Below are 13698 nucleotides of genomic sequence, written 5' to 3' on the forward strand. Positions count from 1 at the left end.
TAAGGGTGTTGTCCATTCTGTTTTGCTTAAGCCATGGCTGCAGTTTTTAAAGTGAAGATTGTCTTGTCTTTGAGATAGCAATCAACCATCTGGATGCTAGTGAGACTTGTCAGGCTTTCTTACCCTTTACCCCACAGTGAACATCCCGCAGGACTAAACTGCCTTCTTGCCCCCTCTGACTGGTAGCAGGCTCTGTAGCTGTGCAGCAGGCTGGGTTTTGAGTATATGAATTAGTTACAAAAGCAGCTGTTGTTTTTTAACACATAGTCCAAATTAGAGACAGCAGGTGCTGCCTGGGAACCAAAGGGTCTCATAATGCATTTGTGCCTTATTTCTTCCTTTTTGGAAGGCTGTGTGAAAGAGATCTATGAGCAATGAAACCCCAAACTTCCCTGTTTAAATGGTAGAGAGGTGATGCACAGAAATGTGGAAGTAGTAATTCTTTCTTAATAATAGTACCATTTGCTGATCAGCTGTTAATAATTTCTTTCTTGGAAAAATGACTAAAACTTTCCAGGGAAAGCAAGTAGCCTTTGAAATGCCCACTGTGCTCAAAACCTGCTGACGTGCATTCTGAATCCTTCCTGTTTCTGCTGACTTGATTTGCAGTACTTGCAAATGTTCCCAAAAGCATTTAAAAATGAGCTGAGTTAAAAGAAATGATTGTGTATGGCAGTAAAGATAAAAGAACACGTGAAACTTCCTTCTGATCTTATTCGGATGTTTGCCTGAAGCTGGGGGAAGCTGTACTATTTTAGCACATACTTAAGCAATGAGACTTGTTAGTAATGTTTAAAATAGAACCTTTATAACTCTTTGTAAATGCTGCTTGGGAGGGAGAGGAATTGCATAGTTAAACTTGAAATTTCAATAAGAATCTGAATCAAAGACTTCTTCAAAACACAGCTGGAGGTAGGCAACTACAGTGAGACCTTTGACTGCAATGCTCTTTTAAAATTTCATTATTTAATTAGCACAGCAATTGAAAAAAACAATGATGTTCTATTATTGCTAGGAACTAAAGGCTTTAAAGAAGAGTTCTAGTAACTGTTACTTGGCTTAAGTTTATAAGATTGACTGTTATTGAGAACCTTCATACTGACCAGTTCTGCATAACAAGGGACAGAAGCTTTTGAAAGCAGTCAGTAAACTATTTTTCTGTCTTAAGAAAAAGTGTTGTCTGTCTTAAAAAATCAGGTACTGATTTTTACAATATTCTTTGGTAGCACACGGAGAAAGAAGCTGCTTTTTCCTTGTTAAGTAGGATGGTGATATGTTTTGAGCTTGATTGCATGGCATAGTTCCCTCAAAAATGCTTCACATACCCCAAGATCCAAGGACCTTGCTAATCTGAGCTCTTAAAATACTGGTATCTTGGAGGGATCTAATGCTTTAAATAGCTGGGTCCTAAACCTGAAAAAAGGAATTGCCAAACCATGACAAATACTTTGTTGTGAAAGTCAGTGTGGTTCAGAGTATACATACTTTCATCTGCTTATGTTCTTCATTAAGCAATTGGGTTGCAGTGTTCTATACTCCCTCTTCTCTTCTGATCTCACAAAGGCAACGCCAGCATCATTTGAGAAGATGAAAGAATAGGGTTTATACTTGCAACTTTTGTGTATTGCTGATGGATTGTACGCTAACAGGCAGCTGCAGTTCAATCTCTTGGACTCCTAGGAACTCCAGTCTCCAAGACTGGTTGGGGTTTTCACTTACGGTAAAGTTTCTGTGAAAGCTGCTTTCTGATGCCTTTTGGTGTATCTGTATCTCAGAGAAGCAACTAATTGTATGAATGCTATTAAATACCATAGCAAGTCCTCAACTGTGTAGATCTCATCCAGTAGAGGAACACTGACTAAAATGGATTCAGCTTATTTAGTGTCCCCTTCTGTGAATCATAATAGTATCTGGTAATGGTATCCAGCATCACCTGTTCCTTTAGTCAGTCACCTGGAAACAGCTGTCATGTCATGAGTTGGCATGTTCTTATTGCCAAGTAATAGCCCCCCGCACCCCTGGTTTGTTCACTGATTATTTCTTTTCCTTCCAGATCTTGTGCAGAAGACCAGTTGAAAGTCAGATCCTAAGAGCTTGTAGAAACTTTTCTTAAGCAGCTGAAAAATGTTTAAAAACTAAAGCTGTCACTTTGCCTTTTCCTGTAATTTTTTTTTCTTGCCTCTCCTAAGGAAGGAAGCTATCTTTGATCTGCATCTCCCTACCGTGATGGGATGGGAAGAAGCTTCTGCTCTTGAGTACCATTTTCTTGGGAAAATAATATAACAGGAGGTATTATTTCCCCTGTTATAAATACAGAAGACTTTCTTTATCTGCTGCTCAAGCCATAGTTTGAAGGCCACAGCAGATAGACTGGCATGCTGAATATCTACTCTTCCCTCTGGCCATATTGCTTCCGAAGAAGGGGGGAAAAAAACCAACCTCAGACTTTCTCCCCCCAAATCTGGATGTCTACCTCTGTTTTTTCCTAATGTTAATTCAGATGTCTAGTAAAGCATACTGCCCTGGATTTGTTTGCTGGCTCAGCAGGAAAATAGTGTTATGGCAGCAAACTGTAAGTGTGACTTAAAGAAAACATGTCTTTGGGCAGCTTTCTGCAGAGCTGGCTGTTGTCAGAGGATCCAGTATAGCAGCATTTCACTGTCATGAGTATCTTCAGTATAACACTTCCTTCATGTATCTAAGTAAAATGTGACGTGTATTGGCTTTGGTGGTATGGACCTGAAGGCAACTTTTCTTTGCACAGCACAAAAATAGCTTGAAGGTAAAGCTTCTTTTTGTTGGTAACTGATATGCTGTCTGTGCTGGTTAAAAAAAAAAACAACAAACCAAAAACAACCAAAACCCTCAAACGAAGGGTGTCTAAAGACTCAGATTTGAAGGGTATCCATGTCCATATTAAAATGGCAGTCATGTGTTTAAATTTGTTTTCTCAGTTGAAATAAAACTAAATAATAGAAGTTTCTAGAGTCGAAACAGAAAGCAACCCCCCAAAATGCATAGTTGCAGCCTGTAGGCATAACTTTTTATCATTGTCTACTTCAGCGTGCCAGTATGCTTTCTCTTAGTTCACTAATGTTACATGGCTTCATACGTTGATGGTAGTGCTCATTCCTTCACAAACTATAAGCTTATAGTGATAAGGTTTCTGTTGTTTTTATACAGTCAGTGAGTGTAGCGTGAAATCTATGGGAGCTGTAGATGCATGTGACATGAGAAATCAAACCTGCTTCTGCACCAGTGGATGAGAAGGACGAAGGAGAAACTTCTATACTACTAAGATTCTGTATTAAATATTTAGCTGCATACTACATAAATCAGAAGTGTGGTTTGTTTGTTTTGTTTTTTTTTTTAAAAAAAGCAGCTTTGACCTTTTTTGGTAAGGGCAATGAGTTAGGGATATCTTATTTAAGCTTTACTTTATGCAGTGCTATTCTGGCTGAACTTGCCCATCACTAAGGAATACACACTGATCTGACAGACTAGTTATTCTGGGCCCAGAGTGCAGAGGCTAAGGAGCTTATATAGCCTTTTAGGCAGCAGCATCTATCAAAATTTTATTACCCTGACTGAACTCTCTAGCATTCAGGCTTGCCTGATTTAGTGGATACTCCTTTATCTCTTGATTTGGGGTAGGGAGAGAATGTTGTGCAAAAAGTATATGTTCACATGCCCTTTTCTTCAGGAAAAGAAGTTGTCTGCCTGAGGAGCTGTAAGCTGCTGTACTGTTCCATGTAGCTTTTACAAGCTTCTAAAATACAGCAGTCCTACAACATAAGGCTAAACCTATTTAGGGTGCATTTTTCTTCTAAAACTGAAATAATTGTGAATACTTCCATTTTACAAATGCTTTAAAGCTCTCATGGTATTCTCATTTCATGTGGTTTTTTTCAGTACTTTGGGATATGGCTCTATCATTCTATCTTTTTAAAAAGACTTACTGTTTTATTTTGTTGCTACTGAGTTCTTTACTGTGGTGCACTTCAGGAAGTGTGTTAAGACCTTTTACTGTGATAAAGGTTTGATAACTGATTTAACAAGAGAACTTGTATGGTAGACATATAGCTGCTCTTAACAGAAACAGGAAAACCAAAATTGAGTAAACACATATGTACTGCCTCTTAGCAAGAAAATTCTTCAAGGACATAGCAGGATAATTCAGGGACTAGCTGATAGCATCGTCATGACTGTCCTTTAGGATCTAGATAATGGGAAATGGAATTAACACTAAAAGCTTCAGGTTTTGGTGGATTTTTTCCTTATAAATTAATTTCAGATGTAAATAAATATTTAATCATGTGAATGTCTTGTTGATTCAGTAACAGCTCAGCTTTTTCAGAGTTATGCATTTTTCTGTCTCAGATCATTAGGAAGAGCTACAAGCTACCTGTGTTGTATGACTGGGAATAATTTTTTTTAAAATGCAGGAGTTGTTTGATTGTCTGGCACCTGTTGATGATGGTTTGTGATAACTTTCATGTGTTTAGCACAAAAATGATGTGAAGACTTACAGTCCTTTAAGTCAGAGAAGTGGATATATTTAGCTTTTTGCTCGCTGTAGAGTGAATAAAAGCTGAAATAATACACTTAAAATTTGTGAAATTCAAGTATGGCAATAGCTGAACCCTCAGTTTGTCCCTCAGTACAACTCAGTTTGTGCTAGGTACAGCTGTTAAGTCTTGTTACTGTAAGATGTGATGAGGGTACCTCAGTAGAACTGAGGGGTGGGGGAGCCAGGTATAGGAACAATACAGGCTTAATTGTTCTTTGTTTCCTTGCTTTCCAGGTGACAAGGCTCTGGATGGTTACAGTAAGAAAAAATATGTCTGCAAACTGCTTTTCATCTTTCTCCTGGGGCATGACATTGACTTTGGTCACATGGAGGCTGTAAACTTGCTCAGTTCCAATAGATATACAGAGAAACAAATTGTGAGTAATTCAGTCTCTATAAAAGATAAGCTATTCTGTCTAATATTCTGCCTCAGCTGGATAGTCTGTAAAGGACTTTGCTTCATTCCCCTGACCCCATCTTAAAGCCTTACTTTGGACCTAGCAGTGATTCTGAAATTTAACCACTTTTGTGCACAGGGAATCTTGTACTAATTGTAAAAGCTGATATGTGCACTCTGCATAAAATTATTACTGTCGTTAAGAAACTGCCTTGAGTCTTACATTAAAAGGTAAATAACCTTGTAATTTTCAGAATGTCCCTTGAAATCTTTCTAGGTGAGGTTGTGTTTATCAGATACATGTAACCTACTAGTGTCTGAATAATACGCCAAGTTCTTGATTTGCTCCCATTCATTTAAAATGATCTTTTGAGTATATGGTGAAATTGATGGAACACTTAAAAACTGATAAATTAGGGTAACACTAAACTTATCATTTTTGTTTACTTCACTTAATCTTTCTAGCCTTAGCTCTGCTATCTAAATAACTATTTCTGCTGAAATAGCTATTTCTGCCATAACTGTATGTCCCAAAGAATTACTTGTGGCATTAACAGAAAACATAATTTAAGTCAGCTAAATTCGATTTTCATTTTCCTTTTTCTGAATCACAGGGATATCTCTTCATCTCCGTACTAGTGAACTCTAACAGTGAGCTGATTCGCTTAATAAACAATGCGATCAAGAATGATCTGGCCAGCCGCAACCCCACCTTCATGGGACTTGCTCTGCATTGTATCGCTAATGTGGGTAGCCGGGAGATGGCAGAAGCATTTGCTGGAGAAATTCCAAAAATACTTGTAGCTGGGTAGGTATGACATGCCTCCTTCAAATATAACACCGATAAGCCTTTTCAGCAACTCGGTTCCATTGCAGCAGCTTAACCCATGCTTAAAGCTATACAGCTGTGGGCTTGCAGTACAAATAGTGACAATTTCCAGTAACTGCAGATAATTTGATATACCTGAGCATGGCATTGCTTGTATAAGCATACAAATACAACATGGAAATTAAGACTATATCAGTATCTTGAATAGGCTTTTACAGCTTCGTTTTGATCCTGTTTCTGTTCTGTTTAAATGTGTGACAGTGAACTCCCCTGAAATGTGTATGTTTTACTTCCTTTATCTCTCCTGATGCAAAGAACAAATAAATGAACCTAAACAGATGTTTATACTACAAATTTTGTTATAAACTGAAGCTGCTCTTTAAATGGTCTTGACTTCATAAGGAATGTGAGAATATTCTGTTGTGTGAGCTTGCTTTCTTCCTCTACTAGCCATGTAAACAGCAATTGCTTTAAATGGCAAATAGTCACCACCAACTTTCTGACTTTACCTTTGTATAGCTAGGAGTCTCTAAACAGACCTGGCAAATGTTTGGAACTCTAGTTAAGTAAATCTAAAATGAAACTTTTGATTGCAGGGCTAATTTATTTTGAAACTTAAAATGTCCAAGTGCAAACAGAACATTTAAACTCTTATGGATATTAAGTGTTTTACAATATGCATGGTTCTTGTTTTATAACAAACTGATGTCTTACATGAATATAAAAAAGTAACATGTTTTAAAAAAGTGCAAGAACTGTATTAATACTCTAAATGTCAAGCACTGGAGCCTGCAAACGTTGGAATTGTGCTTGCTTATGCAACGCTAACTCTGACTGTGTCTATTGTGTGCACTGTCTGAGTTGGCGACAAGAGGAAGGATATAACGTGATATCTAGTTGTGGCAAAAGTCTTAGGAAAGACTTCTGAATTTTTGAAATAGTGTCTCTATAGCGCCACACTTGAACACTTACTGTTTTGCAGAGCTGAAATGTAGTATGGGCCAGAAAAAGAAGAATAAGCAGCTGGCGCCTGATGTTCAGTATGGGTCTGGCCTAGTAGAGGAAATGGGGGAGAATCTATCCCGTAATTCTACCTTTCTTAGACATGGAATTCCCTATGCAAGGGCGCGTGTTTAGAGGTGACACGTTCTGGAGCCCTGTCAGGCTTGTTGTCCTGTCCTGCACTGCCCTTGCCAGGTGCTATTCTCCATGTAGCATGGTGGAAACAACATTGCAATGATGAGTCACAGGTTTTAATAAGCTAACCTTAAAAAGTTCCAAAAATTTCCCTTAGGGTTATCAATCATAGACAGAGCGCAGCACCTTCAGTTCAGACTTGTTTGAACTCTGAGCTGTGTTTATGTTCTGCGATCAGCCTTCAGGGCCTCATTCTTCTGCATTTCTAAGAGAATATATATAAAACGTGTATGTGTATATGTTATATCTAAGTGACCCATGCAGAATCAGCAGTTACTTACACTTGAAACTTTAGTGTAGCTCCCTTTGCTTGAATGTACATTGGAGAGAGAGAGGATGGGGAGGGAAGGAATAGGTTGGTTTGTTGTTTATTTTAACCGAGGTACAATTGGATCCTGTGGAAAACTGGTAAATTCATGAAGAATAGGTGGACTGAACTTCTACTGGGGATGTGGAGGTTTCTGAACATTTAACCAAGATTGCACAGTATAAATTGCCTCTTAAAACTTTCAGTGCTAATGCTCTGTATATTTTTTTAGCTTTTTGTGCAACATACAAAATGCTTAATTGACCACTTTGTGAAAGGGAGTTCACTGAACTAGAATAGTATCAGGCTGCTCTTAAAATAGTCCATTTCTGTGCCAGCAGCATGGATGGCAAGGTGAATAGAATTGTGGGTTGCATGCTTGGTGATAGCAAGCTGACTTGCATGCTAGCTGTAGGTACTGAAGCTGTTGAGCAGTTAATGATTTGTATCTGATACACAGGACCTATTAGGAGATCCAGCTTTGGTCACATGCATAATGTAGTGTACCTTAACTGTTTAACTTGAGTCAGTTTGGAAGCAGCTTGTTCTCGTGATTAGATGAGCTTGTGCTTATCTAATGATGAACTTTCAGTTCTGATAAAAAGATGTGAAATGTCACTCTAAGATGCAAAGAATCATTATAGAGGCTAATAGACATATGTAATGGTTGAAAACTTGACTAGTTACACTTACTGGACAAAACTAAGAACAAAAAATACTGTAACAAAGGAAGAATTCAATGAATTTAATGTTTCAACTTCTGTTGGAAAGATGCTACCTGGCTAGGGATGCTGAGTCAGCACAAAGACTAGCATAGTGCTGGCCTGCAAGTATTGCTGTGACTTAACCACTGTATTTTAAATCCATGTTTATGTCCTGCAGAGATACTATGGATAGTGTGAAGCAGAGTGCTGCCTTATGCTTGCTCCGTTTATATAGAACTTCTCCTGACCTTGTCCCCATGGGAGATTGGACGTCTAGAGTGGTGCATCTCCTCAATGACCAGCACTTGGTAAATCAGCTTCATTATGCTTCTTGGGCCTACTATTTATAGAGAATGATGTCACTTCTGCTGTTAAATACACTATTAATTTATTTCTTCTTGAGTCTTGCAAGCAAGTGGTTTGCTGTTTCCTTCAGGCTTGCAGAAGGAAATGGAAGGAGTTGTCCTTTTTTAGTTGCTATCTATATTAATTTTAAATAAAGCTTTCTTTACCTACCTTTTTCTTGGAGATAAAAGAATGGTACGCACAAGTTCTTCTGCTCTGGCTGTAACTAAATTAACCTTGTACCTTGTGATCCTAAGTCATATTGCATAGATTTAATACTAATTTTCCTAGGCCTTTTAAGACTAGACCTGCACTAAAAATGCAAGGCCTGATTTGTTAGTGCTTGGACTTCCTTGTCCTGTGGTATCCATGTTGTCATTCTTATCTTGCTGGTTCAGAAAAACCTGTTGTTCTAGATAAGAGTCTCTTGTTTTTTCCCTCTGTCTAGTTACTTTGATAAAGTAAGGCCATTAAGACTTGTGCTTCAGCAGTAATAAGAGTGCTTTAGTCTGCAGTAATAGCAAATGTTTGTGTTATACAAAGCCCTCTCTTCATGTTGGGTTATCAGAATTCTTTCCTGGATGATCTGCTGCATCCTATTTCTTCTACTCATGCTTCTCTTGTGTAATAAGACAATTTGCATCCATGCTTTATTTAAATATAGCTCTCTGTAATTTTAGATGTACTATCCAAACATGAGACAAAGCTAATACAAAAATAGCATTAAATGCACTACAAGCATGGCAGTATCATGCTGTTGAAAATCCTGTTGGATTTTGAAGATGTGTAATTAGTCTAGCTGCTAGCCAAATAAAGGGCTTTTTAATGTGGGGCTTTGTCGTGGGGATAAACTTAGTTTTGTTGCATATCAAAAAATACTTGAAATAAAAGGTCTTAATGGGCAGCATCTTAAACTGGTACAAAGTCTAATGTATTGGTTTGGTTTTTTTCCAGGGTGTGGTTACTGCAGCTACAAGTCTGATAACCACTTTGGCACAGAAGAACCCAGAAGAGTTTAAAACTTCAGTCTCCTTGGCAGTGTCTAGATTAAGCAGAGTGAGTCCAATGATAACCCTGATAATACTTTACTGTTGCTTAATTTACTCAGCTTTCTAGGTTAGCTTACTGTTGCTTATTTATTCAGCTTTCTAGGTCAGATTACTTTAGTGTACCATTAAAAGTGAAGATTATTCAATTTCACTTCATATAGCTGGTTCAGTTAACCTTTTTTAACACTTGTTGTTTACAAGGGTAGAAAACTGTATTAGCTTGCTCAAACTTTCTTGGTGTAATCCTTACTATGCTCCAAGTTTATGTAGCAAAAACATGTCTTCCTCTCTCACCTACTTGTATTTGAAAGGATCCTCATGATGCATTTGAGTATTTAATCCTCATTTTATGTTACTGTAACACCAAAGAGTAGTTGAATCAAAGACTGATCCTGCAAACTTCTGCACAGAACCCTCAGAAATACAGCCTGTACTTTTAACTTTAAGCTTCTTATAAGATGAATCTTCTTCCCTTCTCCCTCTTTTGAGCTGCTGTGAGGTTAATAATCATAAGCATTTGATATTCTGTAAATGGGTGTAAATGGGTTAAGCAAGAGTAGGAGGTGCAGGGAGGAGTGGAGAGACATTTTCGTAAGTTAGCATCTTCATGCTGGAAAACTTACATAAGGTTTTGTTTGATTTTTGTCTTTCAGAAAGTATGCAAGACGTGGGAGGATAGTACTTCACAAATGTATTTTAGACCCAGATTTATGTGGTGTTATACCCAAAATTACTTGTAGTTCAGAGAAATTTAATTTATTTTCAAATATGAAGATTTTGTCTAATACTTAAAAGCAAGGGAGTGCTGAAGGAAGTGCATAGCTGTTCTGTAATGGAGCAGCAAGAATTAGATAGTTTCTTTGAGCAAAGCCAGTGCCAAACTTACGCTTATCCTAGAATCAAAGGGGGAAAAGAAATGCATGAAGAGGGTACTCCATCTGAAGCCTAATCTAATCCTTAGCACACTTCACTATGCATATAAACTTCTTCTGGGAAAGCTATCTGTTCTTTGCTCTGCAGTGTTGAATGTTACTGAAGGTGTCAGTTGGTCCTTCTGCTTTAGTTCAGTCTGTCATAGCATCTTGTGCTTGAATTCCAAGTTCACCTATCAGCAGTCAACTATAACACTGTATTTAGGCTTTCTGTTGGTTGAATCCATGAATTGCTGAACCAAAGAAAGTCAAGCTTCTGGTTAAATGTTTTGGTGTTACAAGATGGTAATCTTCATTCCTAAGAAAAGCAAGTGTGCTTTCAGTAAGAGACTTTCTAGACTACTGTATCTGTAAAACTGAATTACTATTACTAGGGAACTTGATGGTATACTTGTAGTATGACAACTTGCACCTAATTAATCTACTGAATTAAACATTGCTAGTGACATAGTTTTGTAAGCCTCTGTCAGAGGTGACCTACAGTGTTCTTTGGCTCCTTCTCATGATTGTGCATCACTTAACTTCAGTGGCTGACATGCCATCTGCTTATTTTACAGATCGTAACTTCTGCATCAACAGATCTTCAGGACTATACGTACTACTTTGTTCCTGCTCCTTGGTTATCTGTGAAACTTCTGAGGCTGTTACAGTGCTACCCACCTCCAGGTAATGCACAAATCACAACAGTGGTCATCTCTTTTTATGCAGTACCCTATTTCCAAACAGCTATTGTGCTATAGTGTTATCATAACTTGAAGTGCAAGCACATTGTCTTGAAGACAAAGATGCTGAAGTCCGTACTCTTGAGTGTTTCAGACTGTTAAAATTAAACACAACATAATTCAAAAGGCCACATAGCTTAGAGCAAAGTCAAACCAGCGTGCATCTTACGAACAAGTTGCAACTGCTATTTTAAACATTCTTTAATGTTATCAACTATATTAAAACCTTGAAATATATTATAGTGCAGATTGCATTTGGCTTTTGTTCTCACCCAAATAGAACTGTGGCTTAGAATTCTTTTGCTGACTGTATGTTGGGGGAAGGTGAACTGTTTTTAATGTATCAGAATACTTCAGTTTATTCAGATTTAGCAAGGTGGAAGGCCTAAGGTAGGGATTAAGGTGTTGAGCAAAATGAAGTTGTCCAACGGCTTGTTCTTCTCCAGAAGACCCTGCGGTACGTGGTCGTCTAACAGAATGCCTGGAAACTATTCTTAACAAAGCGCAGGAGCCACCAAAGTCCAAAAAAGTACAACACTCAAATGCAAAGAATGCTGTGCTGTTTGAGGCAATAAGTTTAATTATACATCATGACAGGTAAGCTGTGAGAATAATTCTATTATGAGAGGATTTTTTTAACGTGAAAAGCTGTGGCTTTGTCTTGAACACTAAATGAAATTTTACTGGGGGGGGTGGGCAGCAGAATATGAAGTTGCTCGCTAGGTTGGAACACATCCACAGCAGTGGAACTGAACAGTATTAATGAACTGTGTTGCTGTCAGCATATTTTTTTAATTGCTTTTTCTTGCTGCTTTTTTTTTTGTGTTTTGTATTGACCCTACCACTCTAATCCAACAAAGATTATTTGCTCACAGTGTCTGAGCAGGGCTTACAGTGTCATTTCACTGGTGGGGCGTTCTAGCAGGCACTTTGAGGCATTTTAAGAAATTTCCACTGCAGAAATAGTATTCTGTATTTAGTGTTCTCAAACCTGTTGCTTTTAACACTTTCACTTTCTCTCCTGTTCTGTGCAGTGAGCCAAATCTACTAGTCCGTGCCTGTAACCAGCTAGGTCAGTTCTTGCAGCACCGAGAAACTAATTTGCGTTACCTAGCACTGGAAAGCATGTGTACGCTTGCCAGCTCTGAATTCTCACATGAGGCTGTGAAAACACACATAGAAACAGTTATCAATGCATTGAAGGTAAATATTTAATTGTGCAGTCTGTTTTGAGTGTTGTCTTCTCCCCTATCTCAATGCCCTCTCCCCCACTGCCCCAAGCCCCTGTCCCCAATTAAGCTAATAACACTTGGGGACCAAAAGAGTTATTCTCAGAAGTCTGCTTTAGGTCTTTAGCTTAATCCTGCAAAATCTTGCTGTGCTGGCAGTGATAGAGGTCAGCTTCAGTTTATTTCTGCAGTTGACTAGTAAATCTAATACTTGTAGCTGTTGGCCCCTGTAACACTTTGGTATCTCCTCAAGCTGTAGACTGAAGATGAATAATTCTTTCAAAACATGGAATTTCAAAACAGAGAATGCTGGGAAGACTTTGTTTTATTACTGTCTTGCTGGTATCGGACACTGTTCCTTCACTGCAGCAGGTGATGGGGAGCAGTAGAGCAGATCAACTTCCACTGCAGAATCAGAAAGTCAAGAAACCGGAAAGACACATTCCCAGGCCATGTTTATGTGAAAAAGCAGAAGTCGAAAGAGGAATACCAATTTGCATGTAAATTTAATTGCACACTTCAGTGTTTACATGTTTTCTTCCAAGCTCATGCTGTAGCATAATAATACATTTGTCTAACTTTAAAGTACCTATCTGTTCTAGCTGGGCTTCTGTTGATACAAGGCAAGCCCAACACTAAACCTGCAGGTAGCCAATTGCTCATTGGCCTGGTGACAATTTGACAATTTCAGCCACTTATTAGTGCATCTGTGGCCAGTGGTGCCAGTTACCCAGTGCATCACAAACTCATTCACCCTAGTTAGGGTAGTAGTGGAGTATTCTGTACAAACTCCTCCTTCCTTTCATCACTTGCACAGATTTGAATATATATACTACAGAAAGAAAACCTGACGATTTGAATTTTTGTAATATTATCTAAAAGCAGGAAGCTGTCTGAGTCTCCAGTGACCTCTTTCTGGGTGACTGAAAGGAGAAGAACACGAGAAACTCATAGCTTCTGTAAAGGGTGTATCCAAGTTCATTGTGCATGTGAAGGATTATGAAAATGCATTTGTTTTGAATTTGACTATGGATTATAGTAAGTTTCATCTCTTCAGTAAGTTGCATGTGCTTTCCCAATACAGATTAAATCATCTTTACCTTTTGCTGTGTGTCCTTTTGCAGACTGAAAGAGATGTAAGTGTGCGACAAAGAGCTGTAGATCTCCTGTACGCAATGTGTGACCGAAGCAATGCCCAACAGATTGTGGCTGAAATGCTGAATTACTTGGAGACTGCTGATTATTCAATTAGAGAAGAAATTGTGAGATATTTGTGTTTCCTGAAGTTTTTTCATAGCTGGCTTTGGCACCATATGTATCATTTATTGATTGGGATGCTGCATAGTCTGTGATAAAGATTCTTTTTCATGGTGGTTTAAAAAAACCAAACAAACAAAAAACCAAACCACACAAACAA

The 13698-nt window shown here is 38.2% G+C and overlaps 1 protein-coding gene across 4 annotated transcripts in view; it reads left to right on the plus strand.

Moving 5' to 3' along the window:
- Positions 1 to 13698, plus strand: part of AP2A2 (adaptor-related protein complex 2, alpha 2 subunit) — a 52249-nt gene that overhangs the window by 18687 nt on the left and 19864 nt on the right. For 3 of the 4 annotated variants that reach the window (XM_010562571.1, XM_010562570.1, XM_010562572.1), the window contains exons 3-10: positions 4805 to 4947; positions 5582 to 5775; positions 8183 to 8312; positions 9304 to 9405; positions 10888 to 10996; positions 11499 to 11649; positions 12087 to 12255; positions 13406 to 13543. In XM_010562571.1, the coding sequence (XP_010560873.1) occupies positions 4805 to 4947; positions 5582 to 5775; positions 8183 to 8312; positions 9304 to 9405; positions 10888 to 10996; positions 11499 to 11649; positions 12087 to 12255; positions 13406 to 13543 (1136 nt within the window). The remainder of the gene's footprint in view (positions 1 to 4804; positions 4948 to 5581; positions 5776 to 8182; positions 8313 to 9303; positions 9406 to 10887; positions 10997 to 11498; positions 11650 to 12086; positions 12256 to 13405; positions 13544 to 13698) is intronic. The other variant, XM_010562573.1, reaches the window with a different exon arrangement.

Source organism: Haliaeetus leucocephalus, unplaced genomic scaffold (genome assembly GCF_000737465.1).
Source record: "Haliaeetus leucocephalus isolate CR32 unplaced genomic scaffold, Haliaeetus_leucocephalus-4.0 Scaffold161, whole genome shotgun sequence".
Taxonomy (NCBI): domain Eukaryota; kingdom Metazoa; phylum Chordata; class Aves; order Accipitriformes; family Accipitridae; genus Haliaeetus; species Haliaeetus leucocephalus.